At 45.4% G+C, this 17,686-nt stretch overlaps 1 protein-coding gene across 1 annotated transcript in view; it reads left to right on the top strand.

The window, feature by feature from the left end:
- The first annotated feature begins 4,488 nt into the window (after positions 1–4,488).
- Positions 4,489–17,686, top strand: part of sgpp1b (sphingosine-1-phosphate phosphatase 1b) — a 17,523-nt gene continuing 4,325 nt past the window's right edge. Inside the window, exons 1-2 of the mRNA XM_069717084.1 lie at positions 4,489–5,628; positions 14,805–14,894. Of these exons, the coding sequence (XP_069573185.1) occupies positions 4,771–5,628; positions 14,805–14,894 (948 nt within the window). The 5' untranslated portion in view covers positions 4,489–4,770. The remainder of the gene's footprint in view (positions 5,629–14,804; positions 14,895–17,686) is intronic.

Genomic DNA, 17,686 nt, shown 5'->3' with positions numbered 1-17,686 from the left:
AGCTGTGATACTTGAGAGTAAATAACTTTGAATCGTTGTTCAGACACAAAAGTCAAGCAGCAGATATCGAGGTTACAAAAATGTCAGTTTCGGATTAAAAAATTCAAAATGAAGATCAAATTTAATTTCAAGCCACATCCTCTCTCAGCAGTCTGTAAACTTTCCGTGTTCAAGCTCAGATATTTTGGTTCCATCTCCTCCTCCTCTTCCTCACTCTCTGCTTGTTTCCCTGCAGGACTCTGAGGGCGATGTGGAGGCTCAGATCGACTCTGATTTAAACTGCGGTCAGACAGCTGAGTGCCGGCTGTGGACCATCGGCAGCAGGTAATCCCGGTCATGTGACATGAAGCTGCCGTACACTGTAACTAATCTGAGTGTTTTTCATAATTTCCTCGGTTAGATTTGCGCTCTGATCTCTGGTTCGTTGGCCTGCAGCAGCCCCCTTCCCTGCGAGAGAGACCAAACCATTCAACTACGTCGAAAGTTGCCTACTTCAAGAGGAAATATGCGGAGGAGGAGGATTTACACGGAGGCCTACATGGATATTTTCAAAAAGTAAGAGCCTCTTTCTTTCTTTTTTCTTCTTTAATTTGAATTATGTTTCTGACGTTTTGCTTTTTGGACTGGTCTGATGAATAAATTGAATAACTGAAGTGACACCTTTGCAGTGATTAGGGATCACTCAAGGTCACCAGAGGCAGCTGAGCTTTATTAAAAAGGAAAGTTATAAGCCTCATCTTAAAAGTAAGAGAACGTGTCTGCCTCCCGAAACCGAAGCAGAGAGCTGGAGCCACGCGAGAGAGGCCTGAATGAAACTCTACGAGCAGGACGTCACCCTGAGAGGAAAAGAGCTCTGTTAGGACGATACGGTGTGCGATAACATCTTCGAGATAAGACGCAGCTTGGCCATTAGGAGCTTTGTAAGTCATCAGAAGAACTTTCCAATTCTTTATTTTCTGGGAGGAAGAAGAAGAGAAGCTAAAAATGGAGAAATATGATCTCTCGCTGAAAATTCAGAATCAACTGCAGACATTTTGACAACAATGAATTCCAGTTATATGGCCTGGAAGTGACAAATTCATGGTTCAACTTCTCTGTGTCACGCTGACTCATGATTCTCCAGATTTTATCGATATTTTGTAGGTGAAAGAAAGCAGTCGAGACTTTCTTTATGTCTGATCAGAAGGACATATACTCATTAAATTGACAAAAGTAAGTAAGTCTGTGATTGGATAAAGAATTTCTAAAGTGTTTAAGACCACATACAATGTCTGAATTTAAAGATAAAACATCATCCGGGCCTTGATGTCTTTCAGACATTTCTTGAAGTTTCACCAACTGATTTGTTTCATCCAGTTTCACAGATCAAGTGGGACTCCGTAACTAACTTTAACGTGCTTGGAAGTAGTCACTGTTGTCATGAACACATTAAAAATGTATATCACAGATATGATTTTAACCGACCTAGTGCAGTTCCTGTAATCCTGAAGAGTCGGTTACAACAAAAAGTTCCTGTCAGAGTACATATTGGAGTCTTTTTCTGATTATCTGCCGACGTCCTGGCAAGAAAATCATGAGTTTCTTTGCAGCTCTGGGACTCCTCTCTTCAATCTGCTTGTATGAGCGACAGATCAAAGCTGGCATCCCTCTAGCCTGCTCAGGATAATATTTGATAACAGAAGCACAAACTGATCTGCTTGCCTCTGTGTTCGCCACTCGCAGCACTTGATACTGCAGGAGGACCGGAGCTGCATCCTGAAGCTCTCCCTGGAGAAGCTGAGGTTCCTGGAGGACCCCGAGGCCTACCTGCGGCGCTCTGTCCTCATCAACAACCTGCTGAGGAAGATCCACCATGAGGAGGAGGAGCTGGAGGCCGAGGAGGAGGATGAGGAGGAGGAAGAAGAAGAAGATGATGTAGAGGAGGAAGAAGAAGAAGAGGAGGAGGTCCTCGGGGAAAGGGGGCAGCGGAGGCTGATGTACCCGGACAGGAAGAGGGTGAAGGTCCTGGTGACAGACTGCTGCTCCCCGCCGTTCGGCCTGGAGGAGCTGCAGCATTACCGGCTGGTGCCCTGTTACCCGACAGCCGGCTGCCTGTACGGCCTGGGCACCTGCCCGGGCCTCGCCCCGAACCACCAGGTCCTCCTGTACAACCTGGACGACAACGGCTGACTCTCCCCCGTCCTCACCGACAGGGTCCTCTTATTTTTGTTCAAAGCTGGGACGTCCGCGTCACACGGCGTGACCTGTTTGATCAGAATCCACAGGAGGAAAAAAAAAATGCTGCCGCCGCTCACCGCTTCTTTAACATCCTCTGAGGGACGGGTGGTGGGCTGTTTCGTGCGTCGGCGGGACGTCGCCTCCTCTCTTCACCTTGCTAAGAGGCGGCGGTGGATTCAAGAAGCTGAGAGAGTCTTTCTTCTGCCTCAGGATCAGCAGGCTCTCTGGTGCCGATGTCAAGCTGCTGCTGCTGCTGCGTCACTGCTCTCTGCCGTTTGTGCAAATACGAGAGACTTGAAGCAGGCGGCATTACTTTGATTTTTATTTTCTTTCTTTTTTCTTTTTTTTTTGCTGTTGTTGTTGTGTTATTGACTTTTATTGTTATTGTTGCTCATGTGACGTGTGAGCGCATTCAGGGATTTACAGACCGCAGGCTTCTTTTGATGCACCTTGGCTTGCGTGGAGAATGTTAGCTGATATGCTTCTGTTATGTTTTGGTTTTTTTATGCTACTGTGTGATTTATGAAATATTCTGTGTAACATTCCCTGGACCGTGTGAACTTTTCATGCTATGAAGTGCTCGAAGTCACTCATTCCCTGAGGTGCGTTTACTGCCTGTGGGAAGACCCGTTCCTCTCTGCGTTTGATGTCCTGTGATCAGATTTTCATTTTGCAGCACTGTGCTGTCCTCTGCTGGTAAAAAAAGAAAAAAAGAAGAGAAAAATCATCTTAAAGAGTCTCTTAGTGGCTCGTGTTCAAATCTGTGAGGATAAGAAAACATAATGCTTTATTTCAACTCCCACCCCAATTTAGCATTTATAAGAAATAAATATATTGCTTAAAAATGTAACTGCAAGCAGATACAAGTGCTTATTAATGTATTTGTCAACAACTACAACTCATCCTTCTGGTGGGTACACATGGTAGATGAATCTGTAGTAAAATACGGTTGTAATGGCCTCATAGAAGTATGCATACAGATACATTAAAGCATATATTAAATGTTTATGGTGCTTATAATGAAGAAAAAGAAGAAGTGGCATCGCTCTTCGTTTCCCCTTTAAGATGACAAAAGAAGTCATGTTTTTTGTGTGTGGCTAAAAAAAAGAGGAACAATGTCATCATATTCTCTTTACCAATTTGTTTTTTTTTTAAATTTCATCATTGTGGTGTTTTAATGCTGATTTTCAGAGAGCAGAGCACCTTTAAATTGCATTCCATATTTTGTTGCTATTCAAAGCAGCAGCTGCAATGTTTTCACAGGGGACTGAGATTAGCTGACATGTTAAGGCATGTTGTATTATTTAACGTGGCACCACGCGTGCTTTATGAAGCTGACAAATCTGATGGATGACGACCGCGATTGATGTTTTGTCCATTTTCAGTGTCGCTCTCTCTCTGCTCTGTGTTTATGAGTGTTTAGTCTCTGTGAAGGGAGTTTATAAAATGTGCATCTTGATAACAATCACTACAGTGGGAAAAAGAAAAAAACAACAGCAACAAAACAAAAGGCAACTATCAAAGAGAAGCTTGGTATTTTAAATTCAGAATTTATATTTTGATGAAAATGCATATTCCATATTTAAGAAAAACTATTTTGAAAAAGGGCCATTCAACTTTTTTCAGGTAATCAATTATCAAATAAAGTATGTAATGTGATAATGTTGTATGTGTTTCTTTGGGTAGCAGCACAAGCAGTAGTCATATCTATCTATCTATCTATCTATCTATCTATCTATCTATCTATCTATCTATCTATCTATCTATCTATCTATCTATCTATCTATCTATCTATCTATCTATCTATCTATCTATCTATCTATCTATCTATCTATCTATCTATCTATCTATCTATCTATCTATCTATCTATCTATCTAATTTGTTGTTACAGGCAAAGCGCGGTCACGTTGCGCCCTGACGTCATGTGCGCGTGCGCGTGAGACACTGTTGCATTCACGTGCTCCCACGATGTGCTGTGACAAAATGAAGTAGAACATAGGTCTACGTCTAAGCCCATATACGAAGCTATAAATGATAAAAATGTGTTTTAAAAGTTTTATCTTATCAAATTTATTTGATTTTTATTTATTTTTTGCGTAAATGACTGATAAAGTATAACTTTACGTTAAATTAAGTTAAAGGTAGAATTTTTGTTTCCCTTTAAAACGTTATTAACAACAAATTCCGACAGCACGAGAAGGCAACACGGGAAGGCGCGCTTCCCAGCCTGCTCCCTGGATCTGTCAGTTGCAGATAGCGGGACACTGAATGCAACCGGGCTCTGTGGTCCAGGAGTCATCCGGTTCGGTTTATCCGTTATCGTCTCACTGGAAACGGTTCTTCTTCTTCTTCTTTTTTGAGTAATACCAGTCGCTGTAATAACTTGGTGTACTTTTCAAGCGGTTCGGGATTCACTTCTGAGCGCCATTCTGCCTTTATGCACGGGTTAGCTCGCTAACGTTAGCCGGGAAGCTAGCATCAGTGTTTGGGGAAAGTAGCGGAGTTCGTGTTCCTCCTCTCGGCTGTGTGGGAGTCGCTAAACCCGGTGAAACATGGAGAAAATAAAGGAGCGGTTCCGCTACCTCCAGGACCCTCACCTCGTCGCCCGCTTTCAGAACATTTGTGGTGTGCAGGGCACGTTTTCTCGAACCGTCTCTGCCGGCGGTACGACCACCGGCAGCAGTAACGCAGCGGACCGGACTCGGTCGCACAACAACGGGGCTTGCCATGGTCACATCGCCGGGGAAAGTGAGAGTAAAAACTCTGCTGTCCTTGGAGCCGGGGAAGGGGGAAGCGTACAGACGGCAGCAGTTGGGCTTCGGAAGAGGATAACGGATTCCAACGTAACGACAAACCTCACGGATGAAGGTGAAAATCTCCCCCAGAACGGGGTAGCAGTGTCCCCGGCGAGCGGCGCGGGTGCAACGGTCGGTGTGGGCAGCAGCCTCGGCAGGGCTTCAGCCGCGGGTCAGGAGGCTCGCAGCGGGACCGGGCCGGACCTTTCAGGGGCAGCCGAGAGGAGGGAGAGTGGCAGCACGGTGAAGCCCCTCCGCAAAAACTCTCTAACGGGCGACGCCGGGCAGGAGTTCCACATCGAGAACCGGTTCTTGTACTACATGTTCACGAACGGAACCGAGCTGGGCAACGAGTCCTTCTACATCACCTTCTTCCCCTTCCTCATGTGGAACGTGGACGCCTTCGTGAGCAGGCGGCTGATCATGGTGTGGGTCTGGGTCATGTACCTGGGGCAGTGCACCAAGGATGTGATCGGCTGGTCCCGGCCCGCATCACCGCCTGTGGTCAAAGTGGAGATGTTTTACAACTCGGAGTACAGCATGCCGTCCACACACGCCATGTCGGGCACTGCCATCCCCTTCTCCCTCGTCTTCATGACCATCGGCCGCTGGGAGGTAAAGTGCACTTACACGCACGCACACGCACGCACACACACACACACACACACACACACACACACACACACACACACACACACACACACACACTCGCTGTCACGCTGCTAAATAATGTGAATATGGAGAAGTAAGGAGCCTCTCCTTCCTCATTTCCACAGAGCAAACAGAGCAAGTTCCCTATTGCATCTGGTTTGTGTTTTAATTTCTCCTTTTTTTTCATGTCAGTGCAATTCACTTGAACAGAGTAAAGAGGAAGCAGTGGGGTGAAACTAGAAGTGCCTCTCTGGAAACACTGGACAAAATCCAATCTGCTTTTTTCTTTTCTCAATATAATTCCGTGCACCTTTATTGCATGAACACGAGATGAAACGAATATTAGGCCGACTATCTAAATGATATGCACCACACCGGACTTATTCTGTTGAGATCTGCTGCATTTATTGCTAAATTATTCAACAGTGGTTATTAACAGAACATTTGGTAATGCTTCATTTTACAGATCTGTAATTTTCTAAATGATTTCCAAAGATATTTCCTGGAAAGAACAACCATCAACCCCTCCATTCATACCTACATTAATATGAATTAATTGGTCATTTATTGGTCAAACTTGGATATCCAAAGATCATCTTGGAGCATTTAATTATTACTTATTTATTTCTTTGTTGGGTACAAAACAACCGGAAGAAAAAAAAAGTCCAACACAATTAACGTCCGAGCCCCTCACAGTCCAAAGCCAAAGATTTTCCATTTGCAGTCCATTTTTTTTTTGGGGGGGGGGGGATTTCTTTCTTTACTGATTATTAATAGTCTTGTCAGCTTATCAGTTAATTAAAAGAGTCGCATCAGCTCGAGACTGAGGGGGTTTTCGCTCGGACGCCTCAACGTGCTCTCATCCGAGGTCAAACCTCTGATCCGTCATGTGATCTTCTTCCGCTGCGTGAAGACAAGCGAACACGTGCCGGCTCTTCCCGCAGGATTCGCTGAGACTTCCTCCCGTCTGAAGTTCAGCCCTCCGAGGCCGCGTCGCTACCACTCAGAGCACTCGGTTCAGCGGATACAGCGACAGCAGCCTGTTACAGCTGCGAGGCTGCGGTGGCCGCGAGCTCACTGCGGATACAACAGCATCAAAAGCGGGGGGGGGGGGGGCTCGTCCTGCCGTAAGAAGGCTTACAAGCTGAATGAAAGTAAGATGGTTGTGGAGAACATCAAAACCGACTAAATTACTTTTCCCAGCATTAATATTTGGAGGCCGGTGCACTTTGGCCAGTTTGAGCCTTAAGCTTTTTAGGTTTTGTTTGTTTATTCTCTTTCTACATATTTTTGGAGCGTTTTTACACCAATTTGGTGGAAATAATGATGTGAAACTGCATTTTTGTATTTTTTTTAAATTGCGTATATAAGTCTTCCACACTCAGGGAAAACGCTCTTAAGTATTTATCCTAACCGGCTGCTCTTCACGGTAGAAAAGAAAGATTTCAGTTGGATCGTAAACGATGATGCTGAACTGGGCCCTCTGATTCTCCGGCTTCGGTTCGTTGCCGAAGTTGAAAATGAAGTGAAACCATGCAGATAACGCCGAGTCTCTTTATTCTCTGTTGTTTTTGTTTTTTTTGCACTTCTTAGTGCTGTAAGAGCCTGTTAGACATCGTAAAGCCTTAATACTGTCTGAAGTCCACTTTCAAAGTCGTGCAACCTTTATTCTATTTGTAATAAAAAAAAATTAAAAAAAAAAATGCAGCAAAGGGACGTTTCAAAGCTTTTTGTTTCCCATTTGAGACATAAATCTGGGCCATTTGAGCCACTGGAACGACATTCACGCAGGAATTTGGTTTTCACAAGCCGTTGTCTGTTGGTCGTCTCTTTGTCTCCTCCTATTCAGTGTGGAGGAACAACACTGCATCGTGCGCGGTCTGAGTAAAGCGGCGTGAAGTCCGCTTCTCTCGTCTCGCCGACAGCGAAGGACGTGGTCGGCCAACTGCAGGAAGTCCATATGATTCTTCCAGAAATAACAGACAGTGGAAACCTTTCCTATAAATATGAAAAAAAGTGTGACATGGAAATCAAGTGCTTGAAGACCTGGAACGATTAATCAATGAGTCGATGAACTGTAAATGACTCGATAACTCACCTTGACAGTGGATTGTTCTTTAAAAGTATATTTTAGGGCACTTTTTTTATTGGGGGGGGGGGCAAAAAAAATGACAAAACATACCGATTGGTGATGTCAGACAAACCGAGACATTTAATTCAGAAGATAGTCGTCTCCTAATAATCATTGGTTTGTTGGCCTGACATGACATTTACATAGTGCAGAAAGAAGTCGTCTTCTAGTATTCCCGATATTTTTTTTTTGATAGATTTTGATGTGCTGCTCAAGTTTCCGGTCGCAAAAAAACCCGCCTGTAACTCCGGTACTGATGTCGCTCTCAAGAGACGTAACTGGGAATACTCACTCGTGAAGGCTGAGGCTTCCTCCCGCTCCGTGCACATCCCGGCGCTGCCCCCAAGAGGAACAATCTCTGAACTCTTCGATCCACGCTCGTAAATGTGACCGTTGGACCCGAGTTGTTCAAACCGTACGTGTTGGGAAACCAGCAAGATCGAAGCCGTTCGCGACTTAAACACGAAGCTCCCTTTTTCTTTTTGAAACAAATGGGCACCAATCGAGCGCAGCGTTTTGAAATGCTTAACGTGTCCGATACGCAGCAGTGGGTGCGATTGATTTACGACGCTCTGCCTGCCCCCCCCCCCCCCACCACCACCACCGTCTGTCTGCCACAGGAGGACATAAGCGAGACGACCCCTGACCTTCCCGTGTGCGACTCAGAGATAAGACTTATTCACATTATACTCGGTCACAACGAATCTTTTATTTTTATTTTTTTCTGTTCTACATTTGAAAACACTTTGAACAAGCCGGCATCAATTCAAGGTGTAAAAATATAAAAACTGCTGACTCGCTTGTGTGGCACGCCAGATAAGACGTTGACCTCAGCCTCGGTGTTTGAATCTGATTTATTTATTTTGGTCTCATGCTTCAACTTTGCCCAGATCTTTTTTTTTTTTTTTTTTTTAAGTGCCCGAGACCTGAAAGCCTGATTTTCTGCAGGCTTGTTAATCCTCCTTCAAGAGGAGTTTTCAGATGAACAACCTGTTGAATGGCAGGACTTGTCAGCAGTTTTATCACATTCACTCCCCACAGATCAGCACACCCCAGCCGCCGCCACCACCACCACACGTCTGCTGCGCGTTGCAACTAAACGATGCAAAAGCGTCCAACTTTTGATCATTTATTATCCTCCTGCACTGGAGCCATAGAATACAGTTCACGGAGTAGATTTGGGTGAGGATGCTATGTAACACAAATTTGGTTGTCTTATGTTCGCTTTATTGCTTTGCCCTAAACTTTGCGTAACTTAAAGTCTTAATACTGTTGAAATTCAGCAACAGAGACCAAACCGTTTTCTTGTACCAGCCTCTAAACATGTTTTTTTTTTTCTATCTGCTCTAAAGTAATGCATTTTAACATTTTAAATGGGGGTCTCGCTTTTGGAGCCAGCCTCAAGTGGCCATTTGAGGAACTGCAGTTGTTGGTACTCCTGCGTTGGTTTCCCTTTTTGTAGCCTCTTAGGATGCTGCTTCATTTGCGTCGTCAACTATTTTACTGAACAAACTTTCATTTAACTTTCATTTTGTCAACAAAAAGTGTGATGAAAGAAATTCTTTGACTGTTTTCAACCAGGAAAACAAAGCAAAACAAGCAGTAATATTTCAAGTCAAAAACTATCACAAAATATCGAATGTGTTTTGTCATTAAAAAAACCCAACTGAACATTAATGTTAAAGACAGACAAACAAATGAATTAATCACTATTTTAATACAACTCTTTCTTCAGTGTGGAATTAAACACTGCAGCTCCTGAACTGTAAACGTTTTCTCTTCTTGCTTAGTTTATTTTCTGTTTGACCTCTTGTACTGTCGTTAATAAGAAGCTCAGAAACGTCGTGTGCAATATCTTCCTGTGGATGTCAAGACTGCAAATAAAACTGAGGAAAAATGTAAATGGTAAAAAAAAGATCCACGGAGCTTGAGAGAACAGCTGGTCCTCCAGACCAAAAAGAGGATGTGAGAGTTTTGGGAGGAGGAGGAAGAGGAGGAGGAAGGCTCCCTCCTCCCATTGTACTTCGCCGTCGCCGCCTTCTGAGGTTTCCTGCTGAATCACCTCTCCGCCCGACTCGTCTAAGCAAAGCAGGAATGTCTGCGTTTGGATGGGCCGCATGTCAGACGGTCCTCCTCCTGTCCCTCCTCCCTCCGTCCTCCTCCCTCCGCCCTCCTCCCTCCTCCAGCTCAGACGGTAACTCGGGCCAGATGTCGCTCTGCGCAAGATAAGAACTAAAACGGGGGGGTGACGGGGGACGGGACAGGGTGGAAAAAGAGCTGTCGGAGAGGAAGAAAAAGAGGGGGATGGAGAGGGCAGGAAGTAGGGAAAAGAGAGATATTAGATAAGAGGAGAGTGGACAGGATGAGATTCGAGGGGCAAGAGATGGAGATAAGTAGAAGCGTTCAGGAGGGCGGTGGTATCGCCCTGTTCCGCGACGTGATGTTGTCCAGTTGACCCAGAACAGAAAACAATCTGGTAAACAGGCTTTGTGCGAGACTTCCTCCTCTGAGCAGGAACATTAGGTGGAAACACCGCAGCTTTTCCTGCAGGCGTGAATGGCTTTCACAGCGACGCATTTCCAAGCTGCAGCACTGCGTTTTTTGTTTTTTTTTCCCCCCAGAGTTACTTTTGTACAGATTCCCAATTGTTCCGACACGGGGACTCCCAACAGAGAATTTCATTCAAATACTTTATGTTAAGTTCAAATCTCGTGACTGCAGGCGGTTGCAGTCGTGATGTTTGTGTTCAAATGTATAATAAAGGAGATACCTTACAATTAATAATAATACATTTTATTTTGTCTAGCGCTTTTCAGGATGCTCAAAGATGCTTAACGGGTTAAAATGATCAAAACAACATCATAAAAGTAAAAAAATCATGCTGTAAAAGCAGCTAATAAGAGTAAAAACAACATGAATCTCACATTAAAAACAGCTAGTGAGTGTAAAAACATTATTTACGACGAAGTAAATTGGGTTAATAATTAACTTAAAGAGTTGAGTTAAACTTGACTTTAAATCTGCAGTTTTTTCCAACAAGCAGTTCCAATTTTATTTGGACGTCTTCAGGTTGTAAATGGAGCTCCAACACTTAATCGAAATGTGAGAATCTGCTGCTTTTCTTGGTCATGTATGAAATATTTTGGGAGTTTTAGACATACGCGTGTACTCTGATTTCCATGCACAGAAGTAAGTCGTGACCTGCCAGTTTAAATCCACAATTTTACATGACTTCTGGGTCTAAATTTCACTTTTTTTGTTTTTTTGTCTTGAGTTGCAAATGTGTGAAGCAGCAGTTTCCAGTTCCCGAGCACGCACTGTAATAGATTTATGAGTAATTAGGTCAGCGCCTGGTCCTTTTATTGTGGTATTACGGCGGTCCAACATAAAAGAGATATTCACAACTTTGGTTTTGTGCGTAGCCTCAGAGTCGTCCAGTTTACATCTTGGCAGTGTTGCAAGTCAAACACACAGCGCGCTCTGGGATGTGTGTGTGTGTGTGTGTGTGTGTGTGTGTGTGTGTGTGTGTGTGTGTGTGTGTGTGTGTGTGTGTGTGTGTGTGTGTGTGTGTGTGTGTGTGTGTGTGTGTGTGTGGTGTAGTGTGTTGTGTGTGCGCGCGCGCGTATTTCCAGTGTGTCGTGTGGAGCAAAGCCTACACTGAGGCTAACAGTCGACGAGCAGCGCACGTAGAACCACAAGCCACACACACACACACACACACACACACACACACACACACACACACACACACACACACACACACATCCATGAAGCTTCGAATGAGGCGACCGCTGCTGCGGTCACAGCCGGTGAGGCCCTCGTTGACACGTGCTGGACAGCATCTCCGCACATTAGATATTCGGCGGGTTTCTCCCAAACACAGCGTTGACCTGCGCGTTCTGACACGGCCGCACGGCCAATCCGCTCATAAAAGACGCCTGATTGTCAACCAACACCTCCCCTCCGCTCTGAGCTGCTTTTTTTGTTTTGTTTTGCTTTTATTAAAAAAAAAAAAAAAAAAGAAAAAGGAGTCTCGTAGTGTATAACTGACACTTTAAAGTGAAGCTCAGCGGGTAAAGAGACACCTGTATAGTCTCACAGGACTCTCTGAATGGAGAGGCGGTCGCCTATCTGATGCAACAGCCTCCGATGAGCCGCTGCGTCTCGTCCCTGAATGCTGACTCGAAATCTGAATAGCTCAAATGTAAATAGTGTGAGAAGTTATGTCCAACAGTCCAACAAAAAAAAAAAACCAGACCCACACCAGCTGCTTTTGCTTAAATAGGTCAAGAGCCCAAAATATAATGTAGCATCTGTGTTTTATTTCCCTCCTCTTGCTTTAACAGTAATAACAGGACCACAGGCTGATGTTTAGAGAGTATAAGGTTTAAGTATGTATGAAGTTTAGTTTGATTTACCATTTGATTGAGAACTAAAAAACAAACACCAGCAGAGGCGGATGGTGTTATCAGTAGTTTTGTAGGGATGTCATCATGAACCAAAGTATTAGCGATTTAAAAAAATAATAATAATAATAATAATTGAGGATCACTAAAGTTACAACATTCATCCGGAGGGCAACACGGATCCAAAGAAGTGTCCTTATTTGATCAAATACAATACGTGGATGCTGGAGTTGAGCCGTTAGATTGCGCGACGTCATCACGGCCGTCGTTCGGGTTCGCCACTCGTTTTCATTTCGGTTACGTTGAAACAACTGGTTGCAGGAAGGTCTCTATTGAGCACGCGGCGTCACACGTAAAACTTAAACTCCTGACCGTGTCAACGTGGCTTTGTGTCCTCCCTTCTGTTGGTTTTGGAAATGCCACCGAGGCCCAGAAACAGTCTGTCGGAAAGAACCGGTATTCACAACCCCGTGCGCTGCTAGGAATCCCCGTTAACAAGTATGGCATGTATCTACGGAAACAGGCTGATTTTAATAAATGATTAACAGCATTTCGGGAGGCACCCCCTCGCCTCATCGTTCAAACTGTTGCCATCTGCCATCAAAACGGTCCTCCTTTATTTACCCAAAAAACGGATCCAAATGTTAACTTGTTCCACAAGCCAACAGGGTTCCAAACAAAAAGCGTGCGTACATCAAGTAGGACGTCCGGCTGCGTCCGTCTCTGGTGCAAGGTGTGCGGACATGTCCACTCACGTGTGCTTGATTGTTGACTCGCGCGTGTCATTTTGCATGTAGGAATATGAAGACGTGATGAAATTAGTTTATGCTGCAAACCATTTCAACCCCCCCCCCCTTCTCCTCCCCTACGGGGACAAATACAAGTTTTCTAGTTCTATCTATGCTCGACCCCGAACGCCTCTTCGGTACAGCTCAGAAAGTCTTCAAACGTTGCCGGTGTCTTCAAACCTCGACACGACACGCGGAGGGCGACAGGAACGGTGCCGTGAAAGCCGGGTTACGACTCGGGTGTCGGCGTCTATCGTTTCAACGCGTATATTCCGAATATGTCTTTCAGCTTTATTCGCAGCAGGGTAATTCACTGGATGTTGTGGAGGCCGCGCCATCAAGCAGCACCTTATCTTCGACCGCCTGCAGGCTGCCGGGAGTCGCAGCGACGCTGTGGGATTTGTAACGTAATTCTGGTGCGCGAGAGGAAATCTGAGTCATCTCGACACGCAGGAGAACAAAAGGCTTTTTTTTTTTTTTTTTTTTTTAACAAGTGTGCGAACCAAAGCAGCTCGCTCTGTCATCTGTCTTCTCTTTCAGCTGAGCCCCCCCCTCCCTCCCTCCTTCCCCCTCCGGCTGTTCAGCTCTCTGCGTGAGCTTATCTGATACTACCGCGATCATTGATTGACATTTTGGTGATTTGTCAAGCTCGTGTTGTTATTTTTGAATTAATCTATTCAATAGTTCTGTTAAATGTCTCGCGCAATGGCCGTATGGCAACAGACCAACACGCCTCCCTCCTCTCTTCACTGCAGGCCGACTGCAGCTGATAAGGAAACGGCAGAATTGCTGAAATATTTATGAGGTCATTTGAGTCCGGTACACATTAGCAGATAATCATATGCACGATTATCAGTGCATTGTTTTTTATCAAGGCATGCTGATTACTGAACAAGGTGTAGCTGACACACACACACACACACACACATTGATTATCATTTTAATCAGTAGTACGGAGCAATAAAGGAAAGTGATGTGTCAGCTTTGTTCCACACACACTCTGAACACATTTAGTGGCTTATTACTTCTGAAGCTTCGAGGACACTGGTGGAAAATTTGCATTTAAATGAATAGTAATAATAATAATATTTAAAAAACATTCTGTGTGATGCTCTTAAACTGTTCAACTGTCTTCATTACATTTCTTTGCTCAAAAACACCCGCGAAGCTGTTTTTTTTTTCTCTGGAGTTGGATGCTCTCATTAACTCTCGTCATTCTTGGGTTAAAAAAACAAACAAACCTGAAATGAAATATTTGCTACTTAAAAACATATGCATATACAACACTGTATATGGAAACTGGAGTCAACCATTGTGACGTCACTCGGACGTTCCCTGAAGCACTCAGTTTCTCCCTCTGTCTCCATCTTGAGGTGGCGTGTGGGCGGAGCTGAAGCGGGCTGAGTGACGCCTGCAGGCCGCTTGCCACCTGTGATGTCACCCACCTGTCACTCAAAGCAGCCCCACCCATAACTTTAAGCAATTTAATCGTTAGACACCCCCCCCCCCTCCTCCCGCCGCCCTCCCCCCGTGCAGGAACAGGAAAATTAGCTGTCGGGGCGAGGCTATAAACATGTTTATTTCTGCTATGTAAAAAAAAAAAAAAAAAAAAAAATTAACATGAGGTTCTGTGGGAACTGACTGAGCTGCAGTTTTTCTGCCCCGGAGCTTGACGCTTGATTATAACATCTCGAACGTGAAGATTTACGGGCACCTGTCTGTCATATCATTGTAATCCCATCGGGCATATTAAGTCAATGGAGGCAGTAAGTGATGTGTATTATCAGCTGTGTGACGCCGTGTTCTCCTCCACAGTACCCGTCCACACTGGGCTTCTGCTTGGCTCTCTGCTGGTGTCTGCTCGTCTGCTCCAGCCGGATCTACATGGGCATGCACTCAGTCCTGGTGAGTGTGATATCTCTCTCTCTCTCTCTCTCTCTCTCTCTCTCTCTCTCTCTCTCACACACACACACACACACACACACATGGTGCCAGTCTCGCCACCTGCAGTGCAATTTTAGCGCCACCCCCGTCCTTTTGAACACGATATCTGACCTGCGGGGGGAAAAGTATCTGCCGAGCGGCCGCGTCGGCAGGTTTGGGTGTCACGAACACGCCGGCTTGAGTAACCGTAGACGTTACAACACACAGAACGACCACACATGCACGCACAACACGGGTCGTTGGTCGCGACCATGGTGTCGATACGTGACAAAATCATCTCGACTCGAGGTCAACGCTGCTGTACTGTTTTTTTTTTGTTTGTTTTTTGCGGAGTTCAACCCCTTCTCCCAGTCTTTCTGTGAACTGGTGAAATATGGTTGTAATACTCTACAGTGAGAAAACTGAGTAGGTTAAAGCGAGGGAGCAACTATATTTCCGGATGGACGGGTATTTTAAAATGTAGTGTGCTCCGATTGTCAGGCGGGGTTTGTAACAGGAAACCTTTCAAAGAGGTGAAATCTGAACTGCCGATTTCCTGCGATTAAGTGCGGAAAGACCGACATCTATCAGGTGAACCGCTGCAGTTCTGTACAACGTTTTAAGAGGGCTTTAAGTCTGTATCAGCTGTTCACTGTTCTCAGAGTGTATTTCCATTCATACGCGCTGAGAGGTTCGTAACATCCTGTTAAATGTACGAGGATGGTACGTTTTTCAGCATTTCTTTCAGCGCTTCTCGCTTTTTTTGGGACCCCGAAGTCGAGCCGAGCCTCTCTGCCTGCGCTGGCTGGTCCAGTCGTCATCACGCCGACATGCCGAGGCCTGAATTCGTCAGCGCAGATGTAATGTCAGTTCTTGAAACCACGAACAGCCAAAATCCATTGTGTAAAAGCTATTAAGGAATATCTGTGCCTGCAAAAACTTGCTTTTTTTCCTTTTGTATCTGCTGTTCTCACGTTAGCAGAGTGCAGTCTTGACAAACAGGGTGTGTGTGTGTGTGTGTGTGTGTGTGTGTGTGTGTGTGTGTGTGTGTGTGTCCCTCCCTCAGGTGCTCTAAAGCATTACAGTATTCCTTAATAGACGGAACGCACAACAATGAATCAACCAGCTCCAGTTGTAACTAACTGGACCTTCAACCGACATTCATGTTGACCTGAGTGGGATTTGAACCCTAAACTGGGTCTTCATCCGGCAAATGGTCATGAAATTCCATTTCATGGTGCTTTGGGTAGTGACTGACAGAACGAGACCACAAATACAAGCGGCCGAAGTGGGTTCTCCTCCGCTGGGTGGCTGGGCTCCACCTTAGATATAGGGTACGGATTATATATCTCATTAAAATGATTCGGGATCCTCCAGGAGAAGCTGGAAGATGTTGCTAGGGAACAGACGGATGGCTTCAAATAGAACCAGCAAGAAGGGATAGTGCACGAGCATATCGAGCGCTGTCTATAGGTCAAAACATCAACAAACGAGAGAAGGCTCGTGTCACGCGGACACAAGTGTTCATCAAACAAACTGATGCTGACAGTTTGTGTCTGATGTGACCGGCTCACTTTGCTGCGAGCCGATTGGCTGTTGAGAGAGGTGACGTGTCTGACCTCCTCAAACAGCTGACAGAAGAAGCTCATTCTCAGGTGAACACCGTCAGCCGGTTTGAGTCGAGCTCAGACGAGCCAGTTCACACGGTTACAACTGTTCCTGTGATGTTCAAAAATCACAAATCTTTGATCTGAACTGGGCTTTACTTTAATTCAGTCAAGTAAAAAAAAACGATTGAATTTTCATGTCCCCTAAAAATACACTTGAAAGCTTTTTACTGAATTCCTTTAATGTCTTCTTTGCTTTTACCACAAGAGTCTGGACAGAAAGTGGACGTTGGTGGAGGCGCACAACCCGAGAAGCCTAAACTCTGCTTTTACTCTGCAGCACTCTTGTCAGACTTAAATCAGGGGGCAGTCACGTGCCTGAAATTACAAACTTCACGCAGCCTCACGTAAACGGATCACAATATTGGAATAAAAACTACTATTAGATGCATTTCCTTACAGTTTACCGTACGCAGTTCCTCCCCAGATGTTTGTGTGGGTTCTTCTGTCCACGCGTCGGTTACGTGAACCCCGTACGGGGGTTTTCTCTCGCTCGTAGATGATGTCGGTCCCGGTGTGCGTTGTTAGGGCTGGGCCGTCCGTCGCCGGGGGCAACGGTCTCCGCGGTCAGGGTTGTGTCAGTGACGGATTACGGCGCGCCGGACGTCCTCCAGAAAAGAAAGCTTAAGAGAAGGTGACTCCACATCACGGGCTTTTCTTCAAGGGCTCTTCGTGTCGCGGGTTCGGACCTCCGCCGCCGGAGCCACACGCCCACCGCATCTCCTCGTATCCCATCGGGGAAGCCTCGGCTCGGGAAAAATGCCCCCCCCCCCGTGTTTTTCTCCTCGAACTGTCAAAGTCTGACCCCGGAGAGGAACTTTTTAAGGAGATTCATCCAGCAGTTAATCACATTAACCAGGCCTGAGTCATCCCGGTGCGCCGAGCGACTCGGCATCCAACCAGACTGAAGCGTGTTTGCGGCAGCGACAGCTCCACAACTGCGAGGCGAAAAGCAGACATTAAAATCCAGCGTTTGTTTAATGAGTAAGAAGATTTCCTGGGAGGGAGTTCAGTTCATTACTGCGATCACAACTCCGACGGCGAGACGGCCCCATAAGGCCCCGTAATCCTAATAAATAACACTCAAGACCAGAGGAATATTTTTTA

Source organism: Brachyistius frenatus, unplaced genomic scaffold (assembly GCF_029030835.1).
Source record: "Brachyistius frenatus isolate BFR_SWC_R1_liver_20210118 unplaced genomic scaffold, ASM2903083v1 Contig_168, whole genome shotgun sequence".
NCBI lineage: Eukaryota > Metazoa > Chordata > Actinopteri > Embiotocidae > Brachyistius > Brachyistius frenatus.
This window is presented reverse-complemented; position numbering and strand designations above follow the sequence as displayed.